At 41.9% G+C, this 11,861-nt stretch overlaps 2 protein-coding genes across 6 annotated transcripts; one reads left to right on the forward strand and one right to left on the reverse strand.

Moving 5' to 3' along the window:
- Window positions 1-1,403: 1,403 nt before the first annotated feature.
- Window positions 1,404-6,351, reverse strand: LOC137910675 (peroxisomal succinyl-coenzyme A thioesterase-like). 5 transcript variants are annotated; one of them, XM_068755056.1, is made up of 11 exons: window positions 6,283-6,351; window positions 5,404-5,609; window positions 5,154-5,253; window positions 4,332-4,522; window positions 3,578-3,741; window positions 3,060-3,179; window positions 2,859-2,941; window positions 2,682-2,775; window positions 2,397-2,477; window positions 2,172-2,310; window positions 1,404-1,603 (listed from the first exon to the last, which is right to left on the reverse strand). In XM_068755056.1, the coding sequence occupies exons 2-11, from the start codon at window positions 5,594-5,596 to the stop codon at window positions 1,479-1,481; spliced, it is 1,290 nt and encodes a 429-aa protein (XP_068611157.1). In that variant the 5' UTR covers window positions 5,597-5,609; window positions 6,283-6,351; the 3' UTR covers window positions 1,404-1,478. The 5 variants fall into 5 exon arrangements, with proteins under 5 accessions (XP_068611157.1, XP_068611159.1, XP_068611156.1 ...); XM_068755058.1 differs by having other exon boundaries at window positions 5,404-5,533; window positions 6,279-6,317; XM_068755055.1 differs by having other exon boundaries at window positions 5,154-5,247; window positions 6,279-6,315.
- A 1,184-nt stretch (window positions 6,352-7,535) lies between these two features.
- On the forward strand, window positions 7,536-10,607 carry ssbp1 (single-stranded DNA binding protein 1). Its single transcript, XM_068755328.1, has 6 exons — window positions 7,536-7,610; window positions 7,792-7,849; window positions 7,947-8,087; window positions 9,207-9,294; window positions 9,662-9,750; window positions 9,863-10,607. The coding sequence occupies exons 1-6, from the start codon at window positions 7,587-7,589 to the stop codon at window positions 9,904-9,906; spliced, it is 444 nt and encodes a 147-aa protein (XP_068611429.1). The 5' UTR covers window positions 7,536-7,586; the 3' UTR covers window positions 9,907-10,607.
- The last annotated feature ends 1,254 nt before the right edge of the window (window positions 10,608-11,861 follow it).

The raw sequence follows: 11,861 nt of genomic DNA on the forward strand, positions 1-11,861 counted from the left end.
ACCTGAAGATGACAGTATGTAAGAAAGAGACGGATATCAGGTCATTCATTGAGTTTCTGCTTCAGATATGGCTTTGTTTACACTGTTGGGTTGAACGTCTGAGCTTTTGTGTAACTTCTGGCATCATAACTGGACCAGCCGGATTTCAGTCCATGACACATGACATGCCCTGCAGATTGGCTGTTTAATATTCCACACATTTCACTAGTTCCACACATCAAGAGTTAGGCTACTTTACCATCATACAATGAAGCCCAATGAGTAACGTGCAGCATTGTACTTTAAACAGAAATCACAAGTCAGAAACGTAGGAAATCAAATCCAGGCAGGCCACTTACCGGCGATTGTTGCCATTTTATTTCATCATTAGATACAATCAGTAATCATCGAACCTGTAACGCGCTAACATTTCTCCCCAGAGTCGATCCATACCAGTAGCTTCTTTGTGGTTTGACCCAAGCTGTGTTCTCCTCTGTCCTCCACTGTGAGCTGCAGTGCGATGCTGCTGAAGAACCGCAGGCAGGTGAGGCGCTCTCTCTCAGGTGATCAGCTGATCAGCAAGGAGTTTCTCTCCTACGCAATGCTCCACACAGCCCTCAGGAGGCATCCTATTTGACTCTCCTCCGACCTGTCATTCGCTCTCTCGCTCAACCCAGCCGGTCCAGACAGATGGCCGTCCACTATGAGCCTCGGTTCTGTCCAAGGTTTCTGCCTGTTAAAGGGAAGATTTTCCTATCCTGCGTTGCCAATGTGTTTACTCTTGTGGGTCAAGTTGGGTTCTGTCTTTCCCTGCTACTCCTGTAAAGTGCCTTGAGTTAACTTTCTGTTGTGATCCGTTGCTATATAAATAAAGTTGAATTGAATTGAATCATTACTTTGGGATGACTGATTTAGTGTGAGACCTTTTACTATAGACCCGACAGTGTGTGAGACCTCACACATTTCACTCTAGGTCATCTGATAGGTGTCTTCAGTAAAGACGTGAGTGAGTACTACATTTGTTGTACCGAGTGAATCCACTGAGAGGAAACTTTGCTTTTCCAGTATAGATTTAGATAGTGTGGTGTGTGGTATTGAACAGCAGTACACGTTCTATTAGCCGTGACCACTAGGCGGTGCTACCGCGACACAGATGTAGTTGTCAACGAGTGATGGCAACAATAAAGACCACAGACCCGAACTGCCTGTCTCAGCATCTTATGCGTATTGGCCCGAATATAACACGACCCTTGATATACCGTATTGGCCCGAATATAACACGACCCCGGATATAATACGACCTGACTTTTTCAGCCTAATTTCAGTGCAAAAAACACCGTGTTATATTCGGGCCAATACGGTAAGTCACAGGAGCGTAGAAACCGGTAACCCACATTTATAGTAGAGTAGTATGCAGCATAAAGTCATATCAGAGAGAACTTTATTAATCCCTTGGGAAGGTTCCCTCGGGAAAATTAAGGATAATTAACCAGATTTATTCATATCCTGGCTTTGGGAGTAATGTTGGAGTAAAGATGATGCTGCAGAAAAGCCAAGATCTTCTTCCAGGCATCTTCCTGGGCATCTGAATGAGGTTTTGTTTGTCCTCCCCACAGCAATATCACTGAAACACAGAGCACGATGTATGAGAGAAGCACAAAAATCTTGTGGTGTAAAAACTATCTTTGTTTCGGCCACTGCCCTCCAGCAGTGCTGCTGTGTTGTTGAAACAATCATTTATTTATTTATTGCTTTTTATGACCTATTTATTGATGTCTGTCAGCAATCCACAATAATAGTAATTACTTAATTAGTAAGTGAATAAAATAATTTAAAAAAATTGCTGGTGGAGCATCGCAGACAATTTCCACCAATGTTCCATGTAAGAACAGAACCGTTTTATTTCCTCCAATTAAACATCTTATCAATTAACTGCCTCAGATGATTTATCAATCTAGCACTAAGATGTGCCACACACTGAAAACAGCAGCACCAACATTGTGAAAGGTTTCTGTATGTGGGTGACACGTGTTCCAGTCATCACTTTCCTTGTCGCCACACACATTTCCCGTGTCCATGTATTTTCCCTGTTATCATTAAATTTAACAAAAAATGATCACCTAAAATGTTTTTTTTAGTATTCCACTACTACAAAAGAAAAAATAGTTTGGTCCTATGTGAGAAGAACTCACTTTTGTTTTCTGAGTCTGTGATAAATGTAGTAGCCATGTGGTGTGGAGAGAAGGGCGGTTCAATCAGGTGACCGGCGCCAGGGTATTGGACTCTGGTCAGCAGGTGGTCCTTTCCTGTCGCCTTCATTATCTGGTAGATCTGAGGAATACATTTTGTAAATTCTAGAACCCCTTGTATTTTATTTTTTTTATTCATTTTACATTAAAATATGTTCCGGTACTCACATCTTCAGCAGACTCGACTGTAGGACAGTTCTGATCATCATAGCCGTTGACCAACAGCAGAGGGCAGCTGGTGTTCCCCATCTTGAGCCAATTAACCACAAAGAAATCGTGTCATGTTTATTAGAATAAATCTATAGAAATGACTCGCAAGCCTTCCCAAGTTGAGGCAATACAAGTCATGAAACGCTGAATATGGATCGAGGAACAAAATTGAACACACACATCTACATCAAGGTACCAGGTTTATTTGTTACACCGTGTACCATCAGTGTAAAATGTGCTTACGTTCAGTTTCTTTGAGGGGTCTTTCATAAGCGCTAGAACTATATCTCTCCACATCTGGTGGTGGTTCTCATCCACGCGGATCAGTTTAGAATGCCTGTCATCACAAGTAATCGTTCCGTCACTCCAGGTGAGAAACGCCGGAATGTATTTATGTTTCCGACACAGAAGGTTACTTACTCGGCAAACAATTCATTGATTCCTCTCATGCTGAAGCCAGGAAGGATGATGTGGTAGCCGCTGACACAAGCACAACAAAGAGGCTGAAACGGCACGTTGGCACTATGATACCTGCCCTGATGGATCAAACATCTCCCTTTCTGGTAATACGTTTTGGGAACGTACTTTAACGTCCACATATTCAAGACATTTCTAACGTACCTTAACAGTGGCGCTCTCAGTTACCATATGCATGGCCACAGATGCGCCCATGCAAATACCAAATATTCCAATTCTGCCTGGGATCACTTGAGGATGGTCCTTGAGAATATGAAATGCTGCCTGTGCAGAAGCAGAAAACAGGAAGTCTTTGTCAGGTTCTAACCGAGTTTTTACTCAATTCGCAAATGTTGCTCCCCAGGTTGAGTACAGCAGCAAGGGGACGACGGGCAGCTGCAGCTCCTAAGAGGGTGGCGCAGCTCTGTGGTGTTGCAGTCTGAAACTTCATTTTTAATACAATGTGCTTTTCAGTGTATACATTTGTGCCGTGTGTTTGTGGTGCAAAAGCAAACGCATTGCACTCGTCATAAAGAAATGTTGCTAGAAATACACAATTAACAATCTTGCTACTGGACCAACTGTGATTGTGTATTCAAAAATGTTAAATAGTTTAAGTTCACCTACGTTCACGCCTTTCATACAAAATGAAGAAACTCTGGGTGGAATAAAATAACGCTAACCTCAAAATAGCTCAACTCAGCATCTGCTTTCCCCGTGTCGCCGAAGGTGAAGTACTCCAGTGCAAAAGAGGCAAAACCGTGGGATGCCAGCAAAGACGAGCGATACTCCACCAGTCCTCCACCTCCCCCCCACATATCCAGCACCCCAGGGAAAGGCCCTGGACCTGAAAGCAGAGACAGACATGCCTGAACTTCATCTGAGACGAGACAGTTTTACCAAGTTGTGCCGCTGCTTTTCTTTGCCATGCCGGCGACGCACCGAACACGACTCTGCATCGTCCTGCAACCGGACTCCTTCATCACCAAACCTCCATGACTCGCAAAACGTCCTCCTTAAAGTTGCGTCTCCTCCTCCATCTTCTTTTTCGTCACTTCGTTTTAATTTTTCAGATCTCTTATTCAGATACCGCCATATACTGCTTTAAAAAAAAGTTATGATATTCCTTCTCCGCCTCCGATTGGCTGATGCAAACCAAATGTCTCGAGGTCAAAGCCAGAGCCAATCAGAAGCAGAGAAGGAAAGTGAAGGCAGCTATCACTCAACACCGGTCTGCTCCTATGTGTGTGTATCAAAAGGACGCAAACATCACAGGATGCAGTTTTCAATGGTAGAAATATTTATCCTCCAGTGTGGCAGATAACCTCTGAGGCTAGTTTAGGCGCTTCATGGATGTTCGTTTTGGACCCTGGTCAGGAGACGTCTCAGTCTCTTTCAAGATCAACAAAAGGATAAGAGAAGATAGCACAGCTGTACCTGGTGGTATAAAGAGGGTCCCTCTCACTCCTTTCTCACTGATATCGATCCTCTGGACCCCGGGAGCCAGGTACCATCTCTCTATGAGCACCGACGCCAGAGGACACTGATCCCTGAAGCCCTCTGCTAAATGTCCTCTGTAGACTGACATGTTGACCAGCATGGGGGTGCAGACATTTTTCTTTCTCCAACTGACAGGTAAAGAAAAGGGCATATATTTTAATATCCACACTCCCATCAGGTTTACTTATATTTCTGTGCAATGGACACTTTTTTTATGCTGTGATGAACTACAAATGTACTTTCGGCTTGTCCCATGAGGGGTCGCCACAGCAAATCAACCTTCTCCACTTCACCCTGTCCTTTGCATCGTCCTCCCCAACACCAGCCCCTCTCATGTCCTCCTTCACTACGTCCATGTATCTTCTCCTGGGTCGTCCTCCAGCCCTGATCCCTGGCAGTTCCATCCTCAGCATCCTTCTACCGATATAGTCCATGTCTCTCCTCTGGACATGTCCAAACCATCAAAGTCTGGTCTCTCCTCTGGAAATGTCTCCAAAATGTCTAACCTTCACTGTCCCTCTCATTGTCTCATTTCTAATCCTGTCCAACCTGCTCACTCCCAAGGAGAACCTCAGCATCTTCATCTCCGCCACTTCTAGCTCCGCCTCCTGTTCCCCCTGGGACTTTCTCATTTACACTTCCCACATATCCAACATCCCAGGGAAAGGCCCTGGATCTGAAGCAGAGACAAACATATCTGAACTTCATCTGAGACAAGACGGTTTTAACAAGTTCAGTACAGAAGATTTCATGGATTACCTGACGCCGACACGGGATCCTGGAACTGGCCGCATGCTCCACAACAAACCCATGACCTCTGTTCCTGTGTAGGTGCCCCCAAAACTCAAATCATCTGCAACTGGAAACATTAAAAAGTCAACAGCAGTAAAAGAAAGTTGTCAAAATAACCAACAAGTTAAAGACAGACAGCAATCGAGGTCAAGTTGTGTTGAGTGTATGAGGTCACTAGTTAAACTAGATATGGTAGCTACAAAGGAGGACCACTCACCAGATACTACCCCTCTGTGATCACTGATGTAGTGTCCAAAGGCCTCCCAGTAATCCTTATCCTCTGACTGGTGCAGGGAGTGAAGGGTTACTGGGGATCCTGGAGGCAGGTTCTCGACCACCACCTTGAACTTCTCATCCACCAGAGCCCGAGTGGGGAGAACAGAGAGAACCGGAGGGGCGGACTGAGTCATGCTCGATAATCGTCTGTGGACGAGGTCAAAGTCATTCATGGGCAGCTTCACCAAAGTACTGCAAAGTACTGTACTTTGGAATGACATGATATTCCCAGAAATACACAGTTGATGAGTACATGCTTGTACATGTACAACACTCCATGATGTACGGTAATTCTCTTACTGTGTAAATACGAAGGTAAACCTCAGAGGACGTCTTTAAAAAAACTACAACATAGTTTGTGACAGAGTTTAATCCACTCTTCTGCAGGTACCTGAAGTTTTCAGTATTTAAGAGATGGATATCAGGTGAGTTTCTGCTTCAGATGTGGCTTTGTTGTCATTGTTGTGTTGAACATATGGACTTTTATGTAACTTCTGGCTTCATAACTGCACCAGCCGGATTTCAGTACATGATGTAAATGTAGCTCACTTCATTGTGTACAAATAAAGTATATATATATATATTATATTTTGTTTGACTGCCAAACAGAAAAACAACACAAAGCTTAGCTCCATTGAACTGAATGCGCAACAAAACAAGACTAATTCTATTTATGGTTAAAGTACACAAATTATACAGATAAAGTAAATATTTAAACTCCTAATTTGCTTCTGTAAACCAAGTTTCACTTTAATAAGACAATTTACATTTGTAAAACAGTAAAACAGCTCAGTCTGCAAAAACAAAGAAACTCACAAACCCTTCTGTTTACACATCTGACAGTGACCTTTGAGCTCTTCCTGCATGACTCCACTTCCGGACACACGCTGCTGACGGGTCACGTGATCCATCTGTCAGCTTTCTACGGAGCCCCTGAAGGGACATGGGCACAAAAGCACATTTAACTCTCTGCTACAAACCAAAAACCATGCAGCCTTATTGATTACAAATAGATTGTTCATGTTCTAAAGGTAAGTCTTTGTCGTTTGAGTTTTGTTAATAACCTTTAAAACCAAATTACAGTTGTTTCCTCATCAGTTGTCGTATTATGCATTCTTGAGAACGTTAAAAGGGCATAGTAATAGATGAATATTATTTATAGTTTGCTGATGATATTTCTGTACAATAATAACATGTATTTTATTAAATGTTGAAAACATGGCTGCAAAGCGGAACTTTAACGTCCGTCAGCGAATTGTCGGACTCTTGTTAGGGACGCACAGGAAACAGCGGCAGGTTACCAAAGTGTGTCCAGAAGTCGTACGTCTGGTAAGTTTTAATTCAGCTCGTTTGAACTTCATTTAGGCGCTTTTGACGCATCTTCTTCCCAGACACATTACCGACGGAATCCGGTTTCTGCATCTGGAGTGTGTGAACTGAAATTCGTGGCGACAAACGTGACTTTTAACGTTTTATTTCAGATACAATAACCTCGTTGCCGCTGCGGGAACGCGGGTTGCCGCTGCGGGAACGCGGGTTGCCGCTGCGGGAACGCGGGTTGCACGCTTCATGTCTGACGGCAAACACAGCAACGAAAGCACGTGTTCTAAAACACTGACCCCCCCCCCCGTGTTAAAATCATTCATCATGTTTAACGTCAAATAATTTAAGCCTTGGAAGAAGAAAAGATCTCGCCCAGTCAGTTTAATTATTCCAGATGGGGATTGTGTTTCGTTTACATTTCATAACGAAAAGTACCTCGAACGCAACCACAGATATTTTAAAGCTCCAAGTAAATTCATAAAAATATACTTGGAATGTAAGGAGTTTTAAATACACCATAAAATGAACCACAAAAACAATAGGTATTTCTGTTTTAGTTTTTGATGCATTTATATATATATAAATGAGAGGAAGAGAGATATGTTTAAAAAAGCATAACCAGATTATTATTTTTTAATGAATGCCAATCAAACAATGGAAAACGTGTTTTTTTTTAATGCAGATTGCAGTCAGGTGACTTTGCATGAATTATAACAGGCCCGTTCTCCATACGTATATTTCTTAGATCGTTCTAAAGGTCCAGCTTTCGTCTCTCCGCCTGCTGCTTCAGTCTCAGCGACGATGTTAAGAAGAGCTTCAACACAGGTGAACAAGAATATTACAATATTAAAACAAGATATTATTACGATACCATGTATGTCACAGTGAACACAAATATCAGTGTATTTCCTTCTGGTGCTCTGATATAAAGACGGTTCTGGGCTCTCCTGGTATAGTATAGTATTTTAGACACATCTACATGTCTGTTGTCGTCTCCCTTCCACAGATGTTCAGACAACTGGCGAGACACGGGAGCACAGAGGCCAGCCTCGTCCTGGAGAGATGTGAGTACATTTTCTGCAAGAGAAGGCTTCGATCAGTGATGGACAAAAGAAGCGATTAAAGTCGTCTAATGACGAGGATGCCGTCTCCTCGTTCCAGCCATAAACCGAGTGCAGATTTTAGGTCGAGTGGGTCAAGACCCAGTCATGAGACAAATGGACGGCCGCAACCCCGTGACCATCTTCTCCGTAGCAACCAACGAAATGTGGCGCACAGGAGAAGTAGAGCCCAACACGCCAGGTACGTGACGGATGACTTTTTTTTTTAATGCATTTCATTTAGCTAATTTCTTTGGTACAGTCAGTTGGTTTAATGTTAAAATGATTATTAAAAATAGACATATGTATGTTACAAAGTGGAAACCGTTTGGGATCGAAGTAAACCCTCGCCCCTTCTGGATATTCTTCAAAGTGAAAGCCACATTTGACCCTTTAAGTTTCCTCAGTTTCTCATTTTAATCATACGTTTCATGTTGCTGTTCAACAGGATCAGGATAACAGCTGGCGTGAGACTGACGTTTGCGTTTTAGGTCTCGTGTGTTTTGGATTGAGGTTGTTTCCGTTTCTGATTGATAAATAAAATCATCAACCAATCATAGAAAAGTAAATGCGCTCATTGCCCTGTCAGCTGTTGTGAAAACAATGTGTGAAGAGAGCAATTCTTCTCCACTTCTTCTTATTATTATAGAACTCATTGCTGTTGAACATGAAAAGAAGTCATAAAAGAGTTTACATGTCTTTACATGGAGCTAAATATTAATTATTTATGAAGTTGATGTTCAGATAAAACGTAGAGCTATAAATTATGTTTTTGTGTTTTTAAATGTTTTGTATTTTACCACTAGATGTCACTGTTACTTCAAAGTGAAAGTGAACACAGAGGTTTGATTTCAAGGTTTAATAGACTAGAAATACTTTTTTTTATTAATATAATGTTATTATTTTGTCACAGCAGCAGAAGACATCAGCCGTAACGATTTAAAAAATGGTGGAATAACTCTATAAAGAATAATTGCCGCTATCATGGTGAGGCGGATTAGGGCAGGACGGATACCTGTATCAAGAGCGCAGAAAACAAGGATGTTACAGAGCTGTGATTGTTCTCTGCTCGGGGGAAGGAAAGATTTCCTGTTTCTGTCCTTGTGCCAGCAGATTTAGATGAGTATTATATATAGTTTACTAAAATTGCAGTAATATACAGAGTAATACTGAGTCTGGCCCTTGGGTAATCTGTTTACAACCCTTGTATGTATTCAGGATTAAAATTCTAATGAAGATAACTTGGTTGATCCTTTTTAATCCATCTTGTCTATTGTGGGGGGGGGGTTAATGCTGATTCCTGCTGTGCTGCATGTTTCAGGGGAAGTAAGTCAGAAGACGACGTGGCATCGCGTGTCCGTGTTCAAACCCGGTCTGAGGGATGTGGCCTACCAGTACATCAAGAAAGGGTATGACCCTCATGACTTACACGCGGTCGCAGCGTCAGTACGACTTTGTTTTTCGTGTATGTGTGTGGTTGATTCTACTCCATACTTGTATTCCAGTTCATTTCAGAGTTCAAGTGTGTATTTTATCTATAAAGTAAGAAGCATGATCTGGAAAATAAGGAGTAGAAGTTAAAGTCATGGGAATTTCAAATATTAAATATTTTAGCATGCTCTCCCTCATAGCTCCACTGTAAGCGTGTTTAGCTTGCCTCACCCACAGAGCTTCTGAGGAAATCTTTGGTGGGGATAACTCTCAACCGCAACGGTCCACTTCAGCCGGCAAAAAGATCACCCTTCAAAACCACGATTCTCCTTTTGTCTCCTGAAGGACCAGGATTCTTGTGGATGGGAAACTGGACTATGGAGAGTATGTGGACAAGAATCAAGTCAGGCGTCAGGCCACCACCATCATAGCAGGTCAGAGGATGAAGACTCTATTCAGTGGGAATACAATGGAAAATGTAACATTTATCATGTCCTACTGACTCGTGTCGAAGGAGTTTCAAGATTTCTCCTCTCTGTGTCCCAGACAACATCGTCTTTCTGAGCGACAACGCCCGGGAAAGGACCTGAAGGACAAGCCTCTGCGTCTCTGTCCGAAGATTAGGCCACTTCTTCTTGTGTGTACATATATATATATATATTTTTTTTCCACACACGTAAAGAAAACCAAGACCCTGAATGTCACCAAGAAAAGAACTTGTGCAGGAGGAGGGGACCGATTAAGGTGTAACACAAGTCATGACTGCCCATGGCACCTCCAGCAGACCTTGAGGCATCAAGAGAAGCAGAAAGAGCTCCGTGCAGAATTTACGTGAACGCTACACAGAGCCGTTCTGTCTCGTATTGTTATTCACAACTAATTCTGTTCCGTCTTTAAACTCCAATCAGGAATTCCCTTCATTTCACATCTTCCCTGTCCAAAGTTTTTTTTTTTGTTTGTTAGTTATAGGTTCAACATTTACTCTTTCCAAAACTTGCATTTAACAGAGCATCACTGTATTTGATGTTTAATGTTTTAGATGATTCCTGCTTTGTTTCACTGGATTTTCATTTTGTTACTGGACGCTGCTTTCGTTGCTGGTTCATGTTCCTGTCAAATTTAGTACAATAGACCACATGTGCAGACTACAAGGGTCTTCCCATTTGTGTTCACGTTTTATAGTCGTACTTGTGCTATTTACCTGTTTGTGTTAAACTGCCTCTAGAATTCATTTTCTAAGGAATAAATACAAATAGAAATGTTCCAAGTAAATCATGATTGCAATAATAAAATCTGCGCTATGGCATATAAAAAGTGTCTTTTTTTAAACTGTATTTACACGCAGTTCTTCATGTTTGCGGATGTTTTCTGTCACTTCCTGTGACAGCAGAGGCGGGATTAAATCAAAAGTATTCTTGTCCTTAAATCACTGGTTGCACAAAGTCTGTCTCTCCTGATTGGCTGCATCACCTGACAGCTGATTGGTGCAAGACCGCCTTAGTGAGCGGGCTTTAAACTCAAGAGTGTCCGGATTGGTCAGTCAGCTTGGTATGGGCGGGGTTTATGAGTTGTGTGGAACCTGTGGATTCATTACAATAAAACGCCGTCAAACATAACGAAACACCGGAAGTGGACTTAAAATAAAATAAAAGCGCTGGCTATGGCAACAATAGGTGCCGTAATGAATTACATATTATTTCATAACAAAATATACCAAAAAGTAAGCAAAGTCAAGAAGTAATATTTTTATTTCCAGGAAGGAACAAATTAAATTTTGAAGTGGAATATCTACATCGCCATTGATTATGATTTTAATCCTCCTCATGGATTAGCACCAATATTCATGTGTAAGTGTGTGTGCGTTTGGTTGGTTGCTGTTTTTTCTTTCTGGGGGGGGGGGGTTGCATGTATGCGTTAGTATAACAATTTGACCATTCAAGGTTAGCAGCATAAAATGTTCTATTTATTTCCTTGAATATTGTATCTTTAGTGTAACAACTATTCACAAACATGAGTTGACTGTAGAATAGAAGCCTCCACAGTTGGAATTATAGCAGAACCTGTCATAGAGGGGGGAGATGTCAGACCAGGCAACATAATTAATTATGCATATTTAAGTCTAGTGACTACATGTTTGTTTTTTTACTCTCAAGTATATTATGGGGTGAGACGTGTTCACCAATTTCATCGAGAAACCAAACGACGCCCTGAGCGAGGACCTTATTTTGAAATTGAAAACCGGAACTTACGTTCCAAGCATTGCATTTTTGACGCCTACGTCACAAACAGCGCGAACGAAAGTTTTAGATGTTTTATATATAATGTATAACATTACGTTTATATGAGCGGCCTTTATCACTTTTATGACTTCATTATTTATTTATTTTTTATTTATTTTTATGAATCCAGGCTGCTTTGAGCGTGTGACTCCGCCCACACATTCCTGTCTGTCTGGGTCGTGAGGAGGAAGAAAAAGGAGAGGAAACGGCCGGAAAGTGTCTGTGTGGATCCTCCGGACCGGACGGGAGATGAGAAACGACAGTAA

This window comes from Brachionichthys hirsutus, chromosome 22 (assembly GCF_040956055.1).
Source record: "Brachionichthys hirsutus isolate HB-005 chromosome 22, CSIRO-AGI_Bhir_v1, whole genome shotgun sequence".
Classification (NCBI taxonomy): Eukaryota; Metazoa; Chordata; class Actinopteri; order Lophiiformes; family Brachionichthyidae; genus Brachionichthys; species Brachionichthys hirsutus.